We start from the raw sequence: 19247 nt of genomic DNA, 5'->3' as shown, positions 1-19247 counted from the left end.
CCTAGGAGTGTTTGAGGAAAACAAGTCAGACTAATGTTTTTCCTTACCTTCTTTGATCTTGATAGTTTCTTTTATGTTTTTATTAAGATGACCTTGCTTTCTTAACTATTTTAAAAGGGAGTGTAGTTGGTTATAACTTGGCTAACTTAGCGCCATCTTACGTTGTTCTAAAGTAGCAATCCAGAGCTGGGCAGCTCCTGTTGTTGCCATATTCACTCTCACGCCCCTTCATTTACTCTCCCTCACCCTGACTCCCTCTCTCTCATTCGTCTCTCTTTTTTGGCAATAGTAAAGGTTGGCCCCATGGACTCACAGATGCTGACAAGCACTCTACCACTGAGCTGTAGTCTCAGTCCTCTTTTCTCTCTCTCTCTCTCTCTCTTTTTTTAAAGACATCGTCTCCTTAAATTGCCCAGGCTGCCCTTGAACTGTGATGCCCAGGCAGGCCTTGAATCAATGATCCTCCTGCATCAAACAAGCAGGTGTCCAGCTTTATAGGTCCGCACCACCAAGCCCAGAATCTTTTTTGTTCACTTTTCTTTTGTTTCTTTTCTGCTCACTTTTACCTGCATTTCCTTGCTGTCATGTCCTTTTGATTTTCTCTGGTTTGTATTCCTTCCCTGTGGACCCTGTATTCAGCTGCTCCTGCATTCGGAAAACTCTTCTTTAACCCTTGTTCCAATCTTGGATTGCTGAGCTTTCAGTGACTGCATCTTGACTGTTCCTACCTCCTGTGTCAGAGTGAATCGTGCCATTGTGCTTCCCTTTGCACTCTTCCGCACAGGGTTGGAAACCTGGAGCTCTTTGAGAGTTTTTCTCCTCCCTGAGATGAGAGCTGACTATTGGCCAGGTTATCCTCAAGCCTCCTCAACAATTGGGGTTACAAGAGTATAACCACCCCAAATATCTTATAAAAATGGCTTTGTCTTCACCCATCTATATTGTGGAATTTATGGTAGATAATTTTTCGCTTGGGTGTCTGTTTGGTTTTTATAAGCATCTATAGGTTTTTGGTTTTAACCTCAGTTGCTTTTTCTACTTTTCTGTGTATATTCAGAGAAGGTAAACTTTATTGCCATCTTCCTGGGCTTCTCCCCATCTCTTTGTGACTTTCAATCCTTTATGTTTTTCCTTGGGTTATTTTTACTATAAATTATTCCTTGAAAAAAATCTAATTTTTACTTTTTCACACATTTTCTTACTAACACTCATTTATTGGGAATATGATCAGTACTACTTAAGTAGATCATCAGAAAGCAAGAGCAGCAGTGACAGAATTAGCCCAGCATTAAATAACCACAGGTAACATCTTCAATTAGGTGTCATAAATACAGTGATCTTTATATATGCTGACAATCTTCTATTTTTCTATTTGCAAATTTGGGTAGCTTGTAAAAATTAACAGACAAGATGAAATAATTTGGGTATTCTTTGTATAGATTCAACAGATGTCTATTCAAAGCACCGTGATAGACTCTGAAGTCAGATTTACGAGACACAGTCCTCACACTTACAGCCTTAATGCCACTAGGGAAACAGCTGAGTGAACAGGTAGTTAGAATGCCATATATTGAAAGTGCCACCAAGGGTGAGGACAAGATAACTAACTTTTTATTAGAAGGAATGAGAACAGGTGCATTTTGTGTGCAATTTGAAGAGTAAGGCTAGTTCCCTAGGATTCCATTTAATTTTGTAAGGCACTAAACTATACAATGCTACAAAATAGTATTTTGAGCTTGGGCAGTGTCCCCCATTATCTCTAAGATAAGATAGCTAGTGTTATTTGGCCTACCAGAAAAGAATTATAGTTTGTTTTTCTTAATAAAATTCCAGACTACCTGATTTAGAACCAAGTGACTCCACTGGAAACTGAGATTGAGAAATTGAGAATGAATCGAGGAGAAAATGCAGTGTCAGCATAAAAGTTGTTCTTCACAAAATCAGTTTGCTTCACTTGGGAAAAACACCTGTCTGGATTTCATATGTGTATATATGTGTATTAAGAAATTAACTGTAAATTTATCTAAGATGGAACTAGGCTAAAGGCAATATTTTTCTTTCTAGATCCTATACAGTGGTCCACAGACCAAGTCCTGCATTGGGTGGTTTGGGTAATGAAGGAGTTCAGCATGACTGATATAGACCTCACCACACTCAACATTTCGGGAAGAGAATTATGTAGTCTCAACCAAGAAGATTTTTTTCAGCGGGTCCCTCGGGGAGAAATTCTCTGGAGTCATCTGGAGCTTCTTCGAAAATGTATAAAATTAGAGTTATTATCTATTTGCATTCTAACTAAAGCTTAATTTATTTTTTCTAATGTTGTTTTCATTTTATTGTTAATAAGCAAACACTTGAGCTATAATAATTAACATTCATTGTTATAGGTAGTGTGAAAAGTTCTTTCTGTGTTAAATCAGTGCCTATAGTAATGCCATAAAATATTTCTTGATTCTTTAGTTTTATGTGAGATACTGAGGGTGTAAGATCCCTCAGATTAGACCTAGGGAATGTCCAAACTAAGATTCTAAGCCAGGCTTCTACCACATCCCAAGGTCTCTCTGTTTTTGTTTTTCTTTTTGAGATAGGTCTCGCTATACACCATGGCTAACCTCAACTCATGATCCTCTTGCTGCAGTTTCCTAAGTGGCTGGCATTACAGGTGTAACTGGCTAGAATCCAAGTCCTTAGCATCTCATATGATGCTCCACTGTTGGCCTTGTTCAGATATTCTGATCACTGCCTTGTCTTTGCCCAGTCATCACCTGCATTTCTAGAAACTTTTAAGATTATTTGGTCACAGAGATTTCCCTCCTTGTGGGATTAGGCATTTTTAAAAGCCTTTACTAGTTGAATAAATAAGATTATAAGACAGCCAGACAGATTATAATCAAGGGCCTATGGGGAAAACTTAGAAATCACCTGACTGACCAGAGAGTTCAAATAAATGTAAACTTTTGGTTTAGTCCACCCCATAACTCAATAACTTCTAAGGTGAGTTAATTAATTATTAAGTAATAATAACTTCTAAGGTTCTATTAAGTCATCTTACCAGCAACTCATCCCCTAAAACTGTTTTATATGTTGCGATGCTTACCAGACATCCTTAGTTTTGTTTATAAGTGAAGGCAGAGTCTGTTGTTTTGTTAATGGAAAGTCAGGGTTCCTACTTTGCACTAGTATACACCTGGTAAAGTAAGAGGATCATACATAGTAATTTGATGCTTAGCATTTTCATCCAAGGTTCATCCCTGCTATTGAGTGAGAGATGAGCTCTGGAAGAAGCTCTACTTGCTTCCTGTTGAACAGACTTTAGTTGATGTTTTTTGCAATGTTACTAAGAGACTAACTATATTCATTATCCATGTAGGGTTATCACCAGCTTCATATCTTACACATGAGTAAATTGAATGTCTTGGTTGTCATTCAGTGTCATATTCGTTCAAACATTTTCTTGTTGGAATTCTTGGAACCACAGCAAGAATAGTACCTAGAGTAGGCTCCACCAAAGGCAGTCTCTCCCAGTTCAACTCTTTCTTTGTGCTTGTCACTTTTTGATCCACCTGATGTATTCTCTAATTGTAAATGTTATTACTCATTTGTTTTTCCTAGTCAAGAGACAAGAGACTTGTTTATGCTTCCTTTTCTATGTAGTAGAAGGGGTTTTCCTCAGAACCTCTACTAAAGAATTATACACCTTCCATAAATATCTCATAGAATTGCTTGCCTTTCTACCATGGATCTTTGCCCTGCTCTAATGATGAAATGACATTTTGGTTTTAGAATCTAAGGCTCAGTTCAGCATTTACAGAATGGGTTTGATGATCCATATGGCTGACTTTCTATTGTTCCTAAGTCTTCTCAGAATAGGGTTCTGTAAGCAGAAAGAAGAAAGGCTGACAGCCTAACTCTAAATGGTAATGTTTCCTGGGACAGACTGTTACTGGCCAGCCTGCTGCCTAGTCAGCCTTAGTGATCTCTTGTGAAGCTGTCTGGAGAAAGAGGACTCCTTTTGTAACTCAATTACTACTTGGCCCACTTCATGCAGCTCCTAAGTTACAACTTCTTTCAGGTTCTGTTATATTTGAGGAAGATAAATAAGAACTGTTCCAGGGATGCAAATACTTCAGAATGCTTTTAATATGAACATCTATCTGTCAGCAAAGACCAAAGTCTTCAGGAAAAAGAACTGCTCAGCATCATACCCTTAGGCCCTAATGTTTTCTTAAAACTGCTCCATGTTCCCAAGGACTTGGCTTTTAAGCATTCTGTTTCTTTGATGCATAGCCAGAATTTGGGGGACTTTAGAGGAAGTATAGTATTTGAGTTTCCTATATTTTCTTAGATTACCTATCACTTTTTGTGTTCTGCTTTCTGTCTTGAGAGTCCCTGAGAATCCCACCAAGCTCAAGGCTCTGAGAGTCAGGGTTCTGGAGCTTAGTTCACAGGTTGCCAGGGTCTGGGCTGTCTAGCGAATGCTTCCTTTCTAACTTGTCTTCTGTTAGGCTAAGCCACTTATATTAATTTAGTAACAAATTAATTTTAGTTGTATATAACACTTTTCGTCATTGAGACTTTTAAAAATACTGAGGAAAATTGGACCACAAACAAAGCTTTAGTTGGGTGGTGGTGGTGCCTGCCTTTAACTCCAGCACTCAGGTGGCAGAGGTATGCCAATCTACCTCTTGAGTTTGAGGCCAACCTGGTCTACAGAGTGAGTTCCAGACAGCAAGCGCTACACAGAGAAGCCCTGAGGTAGAATGTTCAGAGCCAGAGGTCTGAGTTAAACATACTAATCCTCACTTTACTGAACAGTTAACTTTGTAGTGTGCTTTTTAAAAACAGTTTTCTTTAGCATTCACAACAGCCTTGTGAGATATGTGAGATCTCATTTAGATGTGAAGAATTAATATCAAAGATTGGAATTTTACCTAAGAAGTAGTGATTGCTAAGAGCTAAAGCCATATCTCTCTGAGGCTAGTCCCAAATAATTATTTAAGGCCTCAAACCTATGAGCCCCAAAGAAAATTCCCTGTGGCAGATAGGTTTCAGACCCTATCTTAGTCTCCTAGCTCTTCTCCGCTCTTGTATCTCAAACTGGACCCAGGCAGGACATCCTTAGAGTTTTTTTGGGGTCCCAGTCTTATGACTCACTCAGTCCGAAGATGATAGCTGACAGGTTTAGCTTCAGTAGATAGGCACAGTTATGATGTCTGATGTGCTAGGACTAGGGTGTGTAATTATGGAACAGTAGGGATAGCGTTTGTTCTGGGAAGAGTGGCAGAGTGAATGAAGGATTTTTAGAGCATTCTGTTCAGGCCTGTGTTAGTCAGGGTCCTCTGAGGAACAGACTGATAGAACTAATACATGGCTGTAGAAGCTCTTTCGTTGAGAACAGTATTTTAAACATGACTGATTTGGAACACTTAGAACAACTATGGCTTTATTGAAAATTTAACTTTAGGAATATTATCTTAAGTTCCAGTTGTTTTGCTATTGTGTGTATATATATATATACTGGTTTATGTCACTGGTTTTGGTTTTAATCATGGAGGTTTTTTAAAAGGCTGTTTGCTAAATTCATTTTTACTCTATTAGGAATTATATTTTTGGTTTTAAATGAAAATGATTTTTTTTGTGTGTGTGTTCTTCAGATGTTTTGGCAAGCCAAGAGCAACAGATGAATGAGATAGTTACAATTGACCAACGTGAGTACTTATTCCTATAGAATTTGCCTATTTATCAGTAAGAAATGCTATCAGCTATGCCACCCTAAATACTCCATAGCCATTATTCTGTGCATGCTTGAGGCCTGTTAAGTGTATCTTTGATAAGCCAAGTTGTGGTGAGACTTGGTTTTGTTGATACTTGCAGCGCCATTTCATTTATTTTGACTGATGAATAGCTGTCTAAAATTGCCACAAAAACTACCAGATTAGTAAGTTTAAGACAGTATCAAGGATTTTTATTTCTACCCTTTCAATTCCAGTGAGCGCTGGCTTTCCTCACTTTGTGAGCTTATATCTTGTAGACAAATGTGAGTTCCCACTGGTCTACTCTTTCGCCAGAGTTGAAATCATTTTAGAAGCAAGTATACTGTAACCTTTTTATAATGGATAATTTTCATTTTAAGTTGCTACTTTGGAAACATGAAAAACTAGCTATTCCTAAGCTGAGATTCATAGACTGCAATGGAAACAACTTAACTTCATCCTCTACGTGGGTCTGAAGTCTTTCCTTGACATAGTTACAGGAACATTAATTTTGTTGATTGCATTTATTTTTACTTTCTGTATTAGAAGCTAAATATATTTTCCTTTTCGCCTTTTATATTTTAAAGCTGTGCAAATTATTCCAGCATCAGTGCAGTCGGCTACACCAACCACGATTAAAGTTATAAACAGTAGTGCAAAGGCAGCTAAAGTACAAAGATCCCCAAGGATCTCAGGAGAAGATAGAAGCTCACCTGGGAACAGAACAGGTATTTTTGCATAAATTGGTATAAAACTTGTCAAATTAGATATGTGAAAGCATAAATATGGATTGTCTCTCTAACAGTGCTTACTTAATAGTTGTAAATGAGAAGCTTGTTTTTGCTTTGGTTGAGATTGAACCAGAGGCCTTGTGTACTGTCTTGGTCAGGTGTTAGCTTCTAACATGACCGATGTTTGTTCTACTTATGGATTTAGGAAACAACGGTCAGATCCAACTGTGGCAGTTTTTGCTAGAACTTCTTACTGACAAGGATGCGCGAGACTGTATTTCTTGGGTTGGTGATGAAGGTGAATTTAAGCTAAATCAGCCCGAATTGGTTGCACAAAAATGGGGACAACGTAAAAACAAGCCTACGATGAACTATGAGAAACTCAGCCGTGCATTACGGTAAGCATTTGTTTTTGTTTCTCTAATATCAGACTTTTCTAAAAAATGTGTCTTCCTACTCTCAATATAAACCTGGTAGGTAATGAAATAAAATAAGTTTTTCAAAGATTTATTTATTATGTATACAGTGTTCGTTCTGCTTGTATGTCTGCACACCAAAAGAGGACACCAGATCACATTACAGATGGTTGTGAGCCACCATGTGATTGCTGGGAATTGAACTCAGGACCTTTGGAAGAGCAGCCACTGCTCTTAACCTTTGAGTGATCTCCAGCCCAAAATACTTTTCTTAAGTGTGTGTGTGTGTGTGTGTGTGTGTGTGTGTGTGTGTGTGTCGCACATGCGCATCTACACAAGCTCAGTTGATGAGATGGCTCAGTCAATAAAGGTGTTCACCCCGAAACCTGCCCAGTTAAGTTTCCTCTCTGCATCTACATGGTAGGAGAGGAGAGCAGAGCTAGCTCGCAGACATGTGTAGATACACAGAGTAAACCGCGAATGTGGTTTACATTTTTTTAAGCTAAAAGTTTTATGCATTATGTTAAAAGTGACTTTAAAGAGTTTTCTTGATAATTTTGAGCTACATAAAGCTTTTTAAAAAGATTACTATAAGATTGTCTTATGTGATTTAAATCAAATAACTCCTTATATAAAACTAACCTGCTTATTAATCTTAAATATTTGTATAAGTTGTATTATAAAGAGGCTTTACATATTAAATTGAGTATGTATTATATCAAATAGATGAGTACTGTCCTCTATTTTTAAAATCATATTTATAGTTTTATTCTTTTACATCTGCCTAAATCTGAATATCCAAAAATAGAAAATGGAATGATTTCGCTAAATCGTGTGAATAATCTTAAATGGAAAGGCCTCTGCTACCGAATGGTAGTGAGGCTATGGGAGTACTCCCACACTGTAGCCAGAGCTGTACCGTGCAGAATCGTGTCCAGGGAGGATAGAGCCTGTGCTCTGCTAAGTTACTAAGTAATTTCTTTCAGTAGATCACAAACAGAAATGTCTGAATGTATGCACGCGCGCACACACACACTTATAATATCATAAATCAGAAATCACTCATCCCTGTGTGTGTGAGTGAATGAGTAAACCAGTTGTGATAAGTGTTAAAGATGAACTTCAGACACAAATGATGTCGGGAAGGGGCCAGGTCCAAAGGACTATATAGTAACTGTATAATACAGTATATGAGTGTGTTCACTTAGTATAGTTTGATAAAATAGGAAGAGCAAACTACAGCACTTATGGATTGCATTTAAGGAAAAGAACACAAAGAGCAGGAGTGAAATCACTATCTTGAAGCAGGCTTGCATTTGACCTTTCAGAGTGAGGGTGGTTGGGAGAGAACAGAGGGTCTCTAGGTATTGACAGTCCGATTGTAGACCTAGTGATACGTAATCATGAATTGGCGTTTTGAGTCTCTGGACTGTCTCCTCTATTTATATGATGTAGTTCAAAATTTAAGAGCTTTAAAAAACTAGATTGACAAAGGTCAGCAGGGATAGCCATGAACTGAATGTAGGGAGAAAACAAATGCAGTGCCTGCCCCTGTACGGTGTCTAGTGATGCAAAAGAAAGCATTACATATCCCCTTAAGGCTTATGTGCATATGCTTTTTCTTTTACCAAGAAACGATGATTATACCAATCCTAAGTACATTCTAGTAAAGATGAAACCACTTTCTTATTTTCCTTTTCCCAAATGTACATTTCTCACAAACTTGTATTTTTAAGCTATAGGAAAAGCAGTTTGGTGAGTCATAAAGCAGAGATTCAAATTCTTTGTTGGTGTAAAGTCTGATGTACAAAATAGCTATAAACTCAGCTCCTCTGTCTCCATAGAAAGTGTAGTAAACGAGCCTACTAGCCTGTACTACAGGTCCAGTCTGCAGCTGGACAGTCTATAGCTCTGCAGTTGTAGACTGGGCAGCTGTGGTGCCAGTCTTTATGATGCCCTTCACCTCTTTTCCTGTAGCCTGTTTCTTCTGGCTCTTATGTTTATTATTTTGGGACCCCTAATGCTTCTGGGACCCCAAATTTTGGGGAGCCTTGATATAGTAAATAAAAAAGATGAAGGTATGTCTGTATTATATTAAAATATATCATATTAGATTTTATGTAAAACAAAAGAAGTGGACTTTACAACAATCTGTAACTTTTTGTTACTTGGATTTTTATTAACATAGCTTGTATTTTATAGAGAGTTAACTGTGGCAGTCATTGTATGCTAAGCATTTTGTAAAGGTTATTCCTCTATTCAACAATTCTGTGAGGGTAAGTACTGCTTTAACCTCATTTTATAGATGAGGACTGAAGGGTTAGAGGAAATAGGATGTTCCTACAGGTCACAAAGGCAACAGGTCCATGTATGAGACTTTGCAGTGTGGTCGCTGACTTAAAAGTCCCTGGTTAGGTTATGTTGGCATTTCCAAGGCTCTTTTATTTTGTCTTCTCTTTAGTAATTATGTTGGTTTCTAAATCAATGTTATAGTTGTTAAAAATTCATTTTGAAAGTTACATCTATAAGATTTTAGGAGTAGTTAGGATTAAACATTTTTAACTAGTGTTCTGGAATTTGATTTGTAATGGTAAGTTCTCTGTATGATGTCAGTGTTAACTACAGTAGTTGACTCTGCTATGTTTCTAAGACTTAATGGGTGTATGTACAAACTCTTCATTCTTTACAAGGTCTTAATGTGTTTTCTCTTTTTAAAGGTACTATTATGATGGGGACATGATTTGTAAAGTTCAAGGCAAGAGATTTGTGTACAAATTTGTTTGTGACTTGAAGACTCTTATTGGATACAGTGCAGCAGAACTGAACCGCTTGGTAACAGAATGTGAACAGAAGAAACTTGCAAAGATGCAACTCCATGGAATTGCCCAGCCAGTCACAGCCGTAGCCCTGGCAGCTGCCTCTCTACAAACAGAAAAGGACAATTGAAACCTAGGACCTCCTAGGAATCTAAGGTTTTTCTTAAATATTCAGAGCAAACTTTGCTCTAATCTTTATTACTGAATTTGAATCTTATTTCTAGACTGTACAATCTGATGCATGATTTTTTTTATAAATATTTCATACTCTTGTGAATTTGGATCTTTTTACTTTGAACATATATTTTAGAAAATGTGTGTTAAAAGATCACCACAATGCCTGCAGCGTGAGAGCAGGTTCACTGTGGAGTAGTCTGCTAACAGTCAGGAAAGCTAAACTGGTCAGTATTAATGTCTAGCCCTACCAAAAACAGCCAATAGCGTCTGAAGATGAAAGTAAGGAAGCATGTCCAGGAAACAGCCTGGGGTAGCCACTACTGAGGTGTAGTTGTTTCCTCCCTGCTGCTTTACATAGAGCCCAAAAAAGGAAATTCTCAACTAAAGCATGTGTGCCTGTTTCATCTAATCAAGCAGAGCTAAACATTTATATCAAATAAAATTATATTGATATAATTACTAAACTATCAGGTTATTAATTTATATATTTACAAGTAAAAAATAAGCTAACTAGCATAAAAGTGTTGAATGAGACCCAGGCTTAAAACTGGCTTAACTCAAACATTATTAATGGTTTTCTGTATAGATTATTCATTATGTCAGGCCAAGAACTTAAATTATTTTGAGAGGGGCATTTTATTCTAATAAACCAGCTATTGCAAAAATTCCAAAATGATATCATTCTTTCTCTGAAATTTTAAAAAGTATACCTCAGTCAGAAAAAAATTTTGGTTTTTCTTTTATTTTTATTTTTTTAATAATTAATCTATAGTATCAGATTATTATGCAACACCATTTGTATTTCCATTTCTGTGTTTCTGATAAAATGAAGATTTTAGGTCAGACAGAAGTGTGTAACTTCTGAAGATTTACCCTTTGAAGTAAATTACTTGTGAATAGTTACAATGATATTTGACTTGGCGCTGTGGGCGATCTTCTTTAAATAAACTTTCCCACTTGTTTTACCTTTTTTCTTTTGAATATTGCATATATGACTCTAAAAATACTATATACATGGCCAGCTAACCACTTTCTACATATATGAAAACATAAATATATTCAAAAGGGAGATTATTATTTCTAAAATCTTTAAATAAATCTTATATGAAATGCCTTACTGCTTGCTAACACTAAGAAAAACAGGCTAGAAAATTCTTTTTATTTTAAACTACTTTACGTAAATCATGATATGAGAGACTAGCATGTAGTTTTCATAACAAAAAAGTATTCCTCAGAACAGTATAAAAGTTACTTTATACACCTCTACCACTTGTTTTTCTTTTAATTCATGCCCCCAAATACTTTAGACGAGTGGACTAGAAGGGAACGCAGCACATGTGACTGCAGCCTGATGGTGCTGCCCGGACTGACAGTGGCTGGGAATAGTAGGGACAAGAAAGAAGGGTTGCTTACCCCTACAGCATAATGTCCAGTGCTGCACCATCAGAATTCAACAAGTACTGTTAGTTTGTTTATCTTAAGTCCTTTAAGATTATACAGTAAATACTTAAAAACAATTAAATTGTATCCTTTAATTTTGAATTGTTTTTTGTTGTTGTTTGTTTTGTTTTTCCCAGTAGGCTGGCAAATTATTAGTACAGTTTGATCGTCATGATGTTACAACTGCCTGCCCTATTATAGGCCCTGACTTCAGATAACAAGCAGCTATAGAAAAGGCTTTCCCCATCTTCTAAAGCCTGGGGAGCCATAAGTCACTGCTTCAAAACAGGACATCTCCCTGCTGCATCCACAGCTTGAGACTCTTGAAGAGTGACAGTGTTGGAGACACTGTTAAAGTTTTAGACAGGAGGACAGATTTTAGGTCTCATTTGTAAAAATAAGTTTTTAAGGAAAGGAACTTCCATATTTCTTCTAGGTCCCTAAAATTCATTCCCAAATGTTTTTTTAAAGATCCATTCTGTAGATTTTCTTTCTTTGGTAGCTTTTGTGTTAGCTGTAATCTGAGCAGAGTCCTCTGACGTGAGATGCTCATTCCTCTTCCTCTCTTGCTTCCTATGTACCTGCACACAAGAAATGAGAGGGGTTTCTTTCTCCCTGACTCAAGCTTTTAGTACTCCGTCTCCAGTTAGATATAAAATACTTGCTGTTCTTATTGAGGCCACATTTTGATATCTTTTTAAAAACAACTCACATTTTGAAAGAAAATATTCACTTGTGGTATTCTTGCAGAGTCTCGTCATGCATTTTTCATAGAATTTAAGATACAGTCAAACGAAAAAGACCATAGAATTGTTTGACCATCTTTTGTACCTTGTAAGTTCAAGAATAATGAATAAAATGTTTGTTTTTGTTTTAAAACAGTTCTTCCATGTAATGTTTACATTGAGCTCATTTTATACATGTACTAGCCTGAAGTCTAAACCTTTGTGTTGACATTGGAGAAGTCCAGCTTACTAGGCAGAATTGCTCTGTGTGGTTCATCTCCACATAGTGAACTAACATTACATCCATTTTGGTGTCAATCCATGTAAATAAATTAGGAAAAATTATTTAATTTTTTCCTGCATATAAATGGTGATGCTCTAGTATGCCTATTTGTTTTAAAGAGTGTACTTCCAAATATTTTTGGCAAGTTCTGTCATTTTCTGCATTTGCCATTTATGCTACTGCCTTTTATAATAAAAAAAAAACTAGTATATCCTTGAAATAGCACAAAAATGTTTTAAAATTTATAATTACAAAACAAACATGTGATCTTCAGATCTAAAGGCTATAAAAATGTTGATATTTCAATATTTCACTTATTCCCAAGGGAAAAAATACTCTCAGTCTTTTGTAGAAGGGAGGAGAATTTTTGCATACATTTTTACTCTTTAAATAAAGACACTTATACTACCATAATAACAATTATGTATTTCTTTGTTTTTTTTTGTAATTTTACATAAAACAGTTATTTTCTATTTTTACTCAGATAAAAAATATTTGTGCATAAAATGTAAAAATAGTAAATGAGAAAAATAAAACTATTATACAATAAATTCTTATGTTGAAAGTTTTTTGGTTTTTGTTTTTTTCTGAAAAAAATCAGATACCTGGGATTTTTAGTTGCTTTAAAATCTTGAAAGCCTATTTCTGATAATTATACATATGATTCCTCTATATTTCTTCTCATTACTTAAAACCTGTCAAAGTAGTGGTACCCCAGGAACACACACAAACATACCAAAATATCAGTCTGGAGAGAACAGAGTCTGCTGAGCTGTAATTAGTTGGTAGAAAGTAGGTAGTGAAAAAAGTAGCATGTTCTCATCTCATCCAAGAACTAAGGGTTAGTAACAAGAAAACAAGGTTTAACACCTGTTGGAAAGGCAAGCTAGGTGCTTAAAAGCACTTACTGTTATTGCAGAGGACCCAGGTTTGGTAACTAAAAGATGGATACAACCTCTCCCTGGCCTCCATGGGTATCTATATGCACATGCAAATACCCACAAACAGAAACACGTGTACATAATCGAATAAAAAAATCCTTTTGGAAATGCTATTCCTTAAAAAGAATGATTGTTAAACTATTTTATTTAACTCCTCGCCTCTTTTTAGTCAGGGTCTCACTATGTATCAGTCTCAGTCAGAACTTGTGATCTCCCTGCTTCTGACTCCTGAGTCTGCCTGCAGTGACAGGATGTTTCAGACAAAACCCAGAGGAGGAATCTGGAGACGAGGGTAAGCACAGGTTTCCCCTCCTGTGCCCCAGGTCTCAAAATGATGACACTGAGACTGTATTATTTATGAATAAATGTCTAGGCCATAAGCTTTGGTCCCTGAAAAGCTTATAACTTATTTCACCCACTTATTCTCTTCTGTGTGTGCCACATGGCTGGTTAGCTCTTCTCAGTTTCATACATCCATGTTCCTCAAGAGTCCAGGGTGAATCTCCTGCCTCTGACTCCCAGAGTTTCTCTCTCTCTCTCTCTCTCTCTCTCTCTCTCTCTCTCTCTCTCTCTCTCTCTCTCTCTCTCTCTCTCTCCCCCCACCCCCTCTCTCTCCATCCCTCCCTCCCTCCTCCTTCCCTCTCCTGGAATTCCCACCTCCTATTTCCTGCCTCAGCTATAGGCCATCAGCTTTTAATTAACAGATGATCCTTCTGTACAGTATACAAGACATTCTCTCCATTTTAGTTCAATTTAGTATAATTATTCTCTCCCCTTTTAGTTGAATAAAAGATTATTTCTCTTACAATAAACTAAACAATAAGAAATCTATGAAAACTATCATATAAGAATTATATTCATAATGTATTTGGCAACTTTGGAGAAATTACCCTACTATCAATCCTATCTTAGTGACTTTAGAGTTCTGTACCTAAATTATTTTCTATTAAAGTTGGTACTTACCAACCTAAAAAATATTTTTAAAATATTTAAATCCTAAACAACTTAATTAAGCTTAATCCTGAGACTATAACTATTTACTCTTCAACCACATCAGACTTGAAAAGGAATAAATATTACCTGAGTGTGGAGGAAGTGCAGAACAGGCAGCTTGCAAATTTATAGAAATGATAGAGACAGCTGGCTGCCTGGACAGTCACCCAAGTTTCCTCTATAACATTGGGCCATCATATTCAGCCTCTGGCCCAGAATACCTGGCAGACTTTCTTGTGAAGCAGGAATTATGAAGTATTGCCTATCTTAGCTTGGCAAAGCTGGGCAATCGACTTGTTTCTTGCTTGTCCACAGCAGGTCGCTAAGGTTTTTGAAGACCATCTATTTATCAATAGTATATCTGGGCAAACATTACTCATTTCTAGCTATTTATTATCTCTTAAACATAGGAAACATTCCTGTCATTATTTGGAATAGTATCGAGTTTGACTGCTAACTGGCATTGTGTAATTCTAAACAGCTGGTAATAGTAGCTTTCAAGAACTAGAACTTCACATTGCATAGAATACCTTATACAAGAGTTGGCTAGTAGTAGCTCTATAGTTTCAGAGCAGATTCAATAATCTACCCTTTTATCCTATTATTCCTATATCCTCTTTTTTCTTTTTATCCCCTCTCTGCCTTTCCCCAAACACTAGATGTTAAGAGAGGAAGAATAGAGGGAAGAAAATGAAAAAGAAATCCTTGAGTCTAAGCTCCTCTACCTTCTTTTCTCCCTGACCAAGACCATTTAACAACTTGTAACCAACTGGACAACCAAAAACTATCCACCCCACTTTTGTGGAAATAGGGCATTCTAAAGATTTATTTATTTATTATTATGTATACAATATTGTGCCTGCATGTACACCTGCAGGCCAGAAGAGGGCGTCATATCACATTATAGATGGTTGTGAGTCACCATGTCGTTGCTGGGAATTGAACTCAGGACCTCTGGAAGAGCAGTCAGTGCTCTTAATCTCTGAGCCATCTGTCTAGCCCCAGGGGCATTCTAATAAACTGCTTCCTGCTGTGTGAAGGCATTTTTCTTTTGGGGAGCCCAAGGAAATTAGGATATTGGTCAAGTCCTAGGTGAGTTAGCTGTATCGTTTGTCCAGTCTCTGTGTGCTGTGAAAGCGAAGGGCTTAATTGAAGCCTTGATTGGAACAGTCTATGATGCTATCTAGCTAGCATATAGAATTTTTTCTGGTTGCAGACTTTTGAGGAAACAATTATTGAGGCAGTCTGTAATCACATGCTGGAGTAACTCAGCATCCTTAATGGTCGGGGCCACTTTAACTTCATTGTCGTCTGGTTCTTTAGTTCTGTAAACATAAACCTCCACAGGTGATACACATTTTTGCATTAGCACATGTATGGAATGTGCAGGTGCAGAGTTTAGCTGAAAATGATTCTCTGCTCTTGGAGCAGTTAAAAGGCATCTCTCTTTATAAAGCAGTATGGACTATATAACCAAACTAATACAGATTTTCACCTATGCCATATGAAATGATGTCATTGATGTGCCTAAGAAATCTGTAGCCAACAAGATTTATTGCCTAAGCATATTAAGTCCTGGCTAGAGACATTCTCGGAGATGTTCCCAAATAAAGGATGAGCATATTATTTACCTGTTTCGTTTTTCTTCTTGATTTCTTTCTTCCTGTCTGTAACCAAGATCTTCAAGAGGTCTCTCCTGGTCAAATTTTATCTTTATTAATTTGGAAGGAATCCATGGCATCTCTTCCTGTGAAAACATTTAAGCCTCCCTCCTCCCCTATGCATAACACATTTTTTCCCCTTCATTTGAAAGTTAAGACATCTCTAATACACACAGGCTGCTGTTCAGCAGTTTCCCCCCATAATCTAATGTCTCTCAGTAGCTGTAGTGTTCTGATCATTAGCATTTAAAAAATTTAAAGTTGGCCAGGCGTGGTGGCACACGCCTTTAATCCCAGCACTCGGGAGGCAGAGGCAGGCCGATCACTGAGTTCGAGGCCAGCCTGGTCTACAAAGCAAGTCCCAGACAGCCAGGGATACACAGAAACGCTGTCTCAAAAACCAAAACAACACAAAATTAAAGTTAACACAGCGCTATGTAGTCTGTCTCTGGGGATTGTTGTTGCCCTTTTTGTTAAGCATCTTTAAAGTACAGTTAGATGTCTCTACAACTGCTTGTGCTGTAGGATTGTGTGGTATACCTGTAACATGCTTTATATTATAATATGTAAAAAAGTAACTTTCATTTTACTAGAAATATATGGTGGAGCATGGTTAGCCTTAATTTGTACCAGCATTCCCACAATTGCCATAACTTATAATAAATATGTAATTACAGAACCAGCCTTTTCAAACAGTTGCCAACTGAAATCCTATATATGTGTACATAATATGGTTCACATGTTTTAATTTTCCAAACTCTGCAAAGTGAAACATTTATTTGCCAAATTTCATTTCTTTGGGTACCTTTTGGTTTACTCCCTGCAAGTAATAGAGTTTGGTTATACGAAGAAAAAGTAGGACATAGCCTTATAATTTCTTTGGCTTGTTGCCAAGTGATAGAAAAGTCTTTAATCCTTTGCTGTTAAGATGCTGTTTTTATTTTTGTTTTTTAATGAATTCTGAAGCTTCTAGCACATTTCCTATTAACAGCAAATCAATTTCATCACTACCTTGTGCTAGAGGACCTGATTGACCCATCTGGGATCTGATATGTGTTATATACAATGGGTGATTTCTATTTCTCATCATTTGTTGTAGTTGATTAAAAACTGAAATTCATTTTGAATAAGTTCAGCAGTTTCTATATGCAAAACAACCTTTTCTGCATATTGAGAGCCAGTAACTATATTAAAAGATTCAGGAAATTTTAATAAAAATGGAATACAACTCTGATTTTTGAACTGAATTATAAGGGCTCTGAGCCACCGCATTTATTTTTTCTGATTTATAACCTGCCTTTCCTGATTGATTTATATCCATATAAAATGTAGGGGCTCCAGAAATTGGTGTTCCTTTTACTATATGAGAGAGAATACAATTAGTTCGTTTTATAAGCTGCAGTCTCTTGCTTTGGGGGTACTTGTTAATTTCTCCAAAAAAATTACTGCATGCTCTTTGCAAGTGTCCATTTTCTGCCCATAATGAGGAGATTTCTGCATTACTAAAAGGTACCACAATTTCTGTTGGATCTATTCCTGCTAGTTGACAAAGTCTCATTTTTCCTTTCAGAATCAATTCAGAAACCTTTTCTGTATATCATATTTTTCGGACCATAAGACTCACCTGACAATAAGAGGCACACAATTTTTAGAGCAATAAAACAAGAAAAACAGTAAAAACAGCAATTGGACCATAAGGTGCACCCTAATTTCACACACACACTTTGAGGGAGCATGGGGCGGGGGATGTGTTGTATAGTATCCCCCCAAAAAAGGTAGGTGTTCAATTTTTTACTCTGTTTATGTGCCAAAAATATCCACTCCAAGATATAATCTTACTTTTCCATAAGAATTTATGTTGGAGAAAGAGTAGAAGGGGGAAAAAAAAAAAAACTAAGATACAAGCCATCTTTCAGCCCAAACAATCTATATGTGCACCTTGTAGTTTCTGGGCAATACCTTTTCAGCCTCAGCTGATAATTTTCTTGGACTGTTTAAGTCTTTATCACCTTATAAAGTTTGACATAAATTACTTAACTCTTCAGTAGTTAATACGATTGTGGGCCTTTTAATGTCTCCCAACAATTTCTGAAAATCATTAAGAGTTTTTAATTGGTCTCTCATGATTTGTACCTTCTGTGGTCAACTTTTTAATTTTTAAAACTTTTTTTATTTTTAAGACCTATCTTATATCCTAGATAATTCAGGAGCTATTTGCAATCCCCAGCGAGGCAAAATTCTCTTTACTTCATTAAACATTTTTTCCAAAGGTATTTTTGTATTTGCATCAGCCAGTAAGATATCATCCATATAATGGTAAATTTTGGATTAAGGAAATTTATGAATGTTTTTTTTTATGGTGAAAAAAGTGTGTATTTAGAATTAGCCAGCTAGACTCAGTTTAGATGATCCCAATCTTGTTGGCAACATACAGAGCATCATAATCAGGAGCCAGTCGAACATATAGGCCACCTTCTCTCGGTCAGGCCTTATCAGGGTATTGACTTTGGCCACATCAATGTCGTAGAGTTTCTTCACAGCCTGTTTGATCTGGTGCTTGTTAGCCTTGACATCCACAATGAACACGAGTTTGTTGTTGTCTTCTATTTTATTCATGGCTGACTCGGTGGTCAGGGGGAATATGATGATGACGTAGTGGTCAGGCTTGTTCCTCCTGGGTGGGCTATTTCGAGGGTATTTGGGCTGCCCCCAGAGCCGCAGGGTCTTGGACCGCCGGAAGGTGGGTGACGTGCGGATCTTCTTCTTGTGGCTGTGGACGCCTTTCAGCACTGCCTTCCTAGCTTTCAAGGCCTTTGCTTTGGCTTCGGCTTTGGGAGGGGCAGGAGCTTCCTTCTTCACTTTCAGCGCCATCTTGGCAGAAAAAAAAAAATGAATGATTTCTAATAGCTGTTGCACAAAGTATTGGCACAAGGTGGGACTGTTTAAAGTCCATGTGGCAGGATCTTCCACTGTTATCTCTTAGTTGTTTTTTCATGGTTAAATGTGGGCAGTGGAAGCAAATCTTTATCTTGTTTCTCAAAGGGTACTGAGAAAAATCAATCACTGTAATAGGCCATGCCTTACATAACAGGGAAAGCAATGGGATTCTAGGCTGTAAAGAGCCCATTGACTAAATGATTTTGTTAATTGCTCTCAGATCTGTCAACATCGTCCATTTGACAGATTTCTTTTTAATGACATATACGGAAGAATTCCAAGGGCTGGTTGACTCTTGTATGTTGAGCCTCCAGATACTTGTGGACCAACTGTGCTACTACCTGTAATGTTTGCTTTTTCATACATTGCTCAGT

General features: G+C 37.0%; 1 protein-coding gene and 1 pseudogene across 4 annotated transcripts in view; one reads left to right on the top strand and one right to left on the bottom strand.

Moving 5' to 3' along the window:
* The window catches only part of GABPA (GA binding protein transcription factor subunit alpha), a 29284-nt gene extending 18426 nt beyond the window's left edge, over positions 1 to 10858 (top strand). For all 3 annotated transcript variants that reach the window (XM_084802352.1, XM_084802353.1, XM_084802354.1), the window contains exons 6-10: positions 2065 to 2259; positions 5655 to 5708; positions 6341 to 6481; positions 6690 to 6882; positions 9618 to 10858. In XM_084802352.1, coding sequence (XP_084658478.1) covers positions 2065 to 2259; positions 5655 to 5708; positions 6341 to 6481; positions 6690 to 6882; positions 9618 to 9846 — 812 coding nt within the window. In that variant the 3' untranslated portion in view covers positions 9847 to 10858. The remainder of the gene's footprint in view (positions 1 to 2064; positions 2260 to 5654; positions 5709 to 6340; positions 6482 to 6689; positions 6883 to 9617) is intronic.
* Positions 10859 to 18291: 7433 nt separating this feature from the next.
* On the bottom strand, positions 18292 to 18807 carry LOC311608965 (large ribosomal subunit protein uL23-like; annotated as a pseudogene). The gene has a single exon. The product of its transcript is annotated as a large ribosomal subunit protein uL23-like (transcript).
* Between the last annotated feature and the right edge of the window lie 440 nt (positions 18808 to 19247).

The sequence above is a fragment of the Acomys minous genome (genome assembly GCF_964271855.1).
Source record: "Acomys minous genome assembly, chromosome: 11".
NCBI classification, from domain to species: Eukaryota; Metazoa; Chordata; class Mammalia; order Rodentia; family Muridae; genus Acomys; species Acomys minous.
Note: the sequence above shows the minus strand (reverse complement) of the source record. Positions and strands in the feature narration are given on the sequence as shown.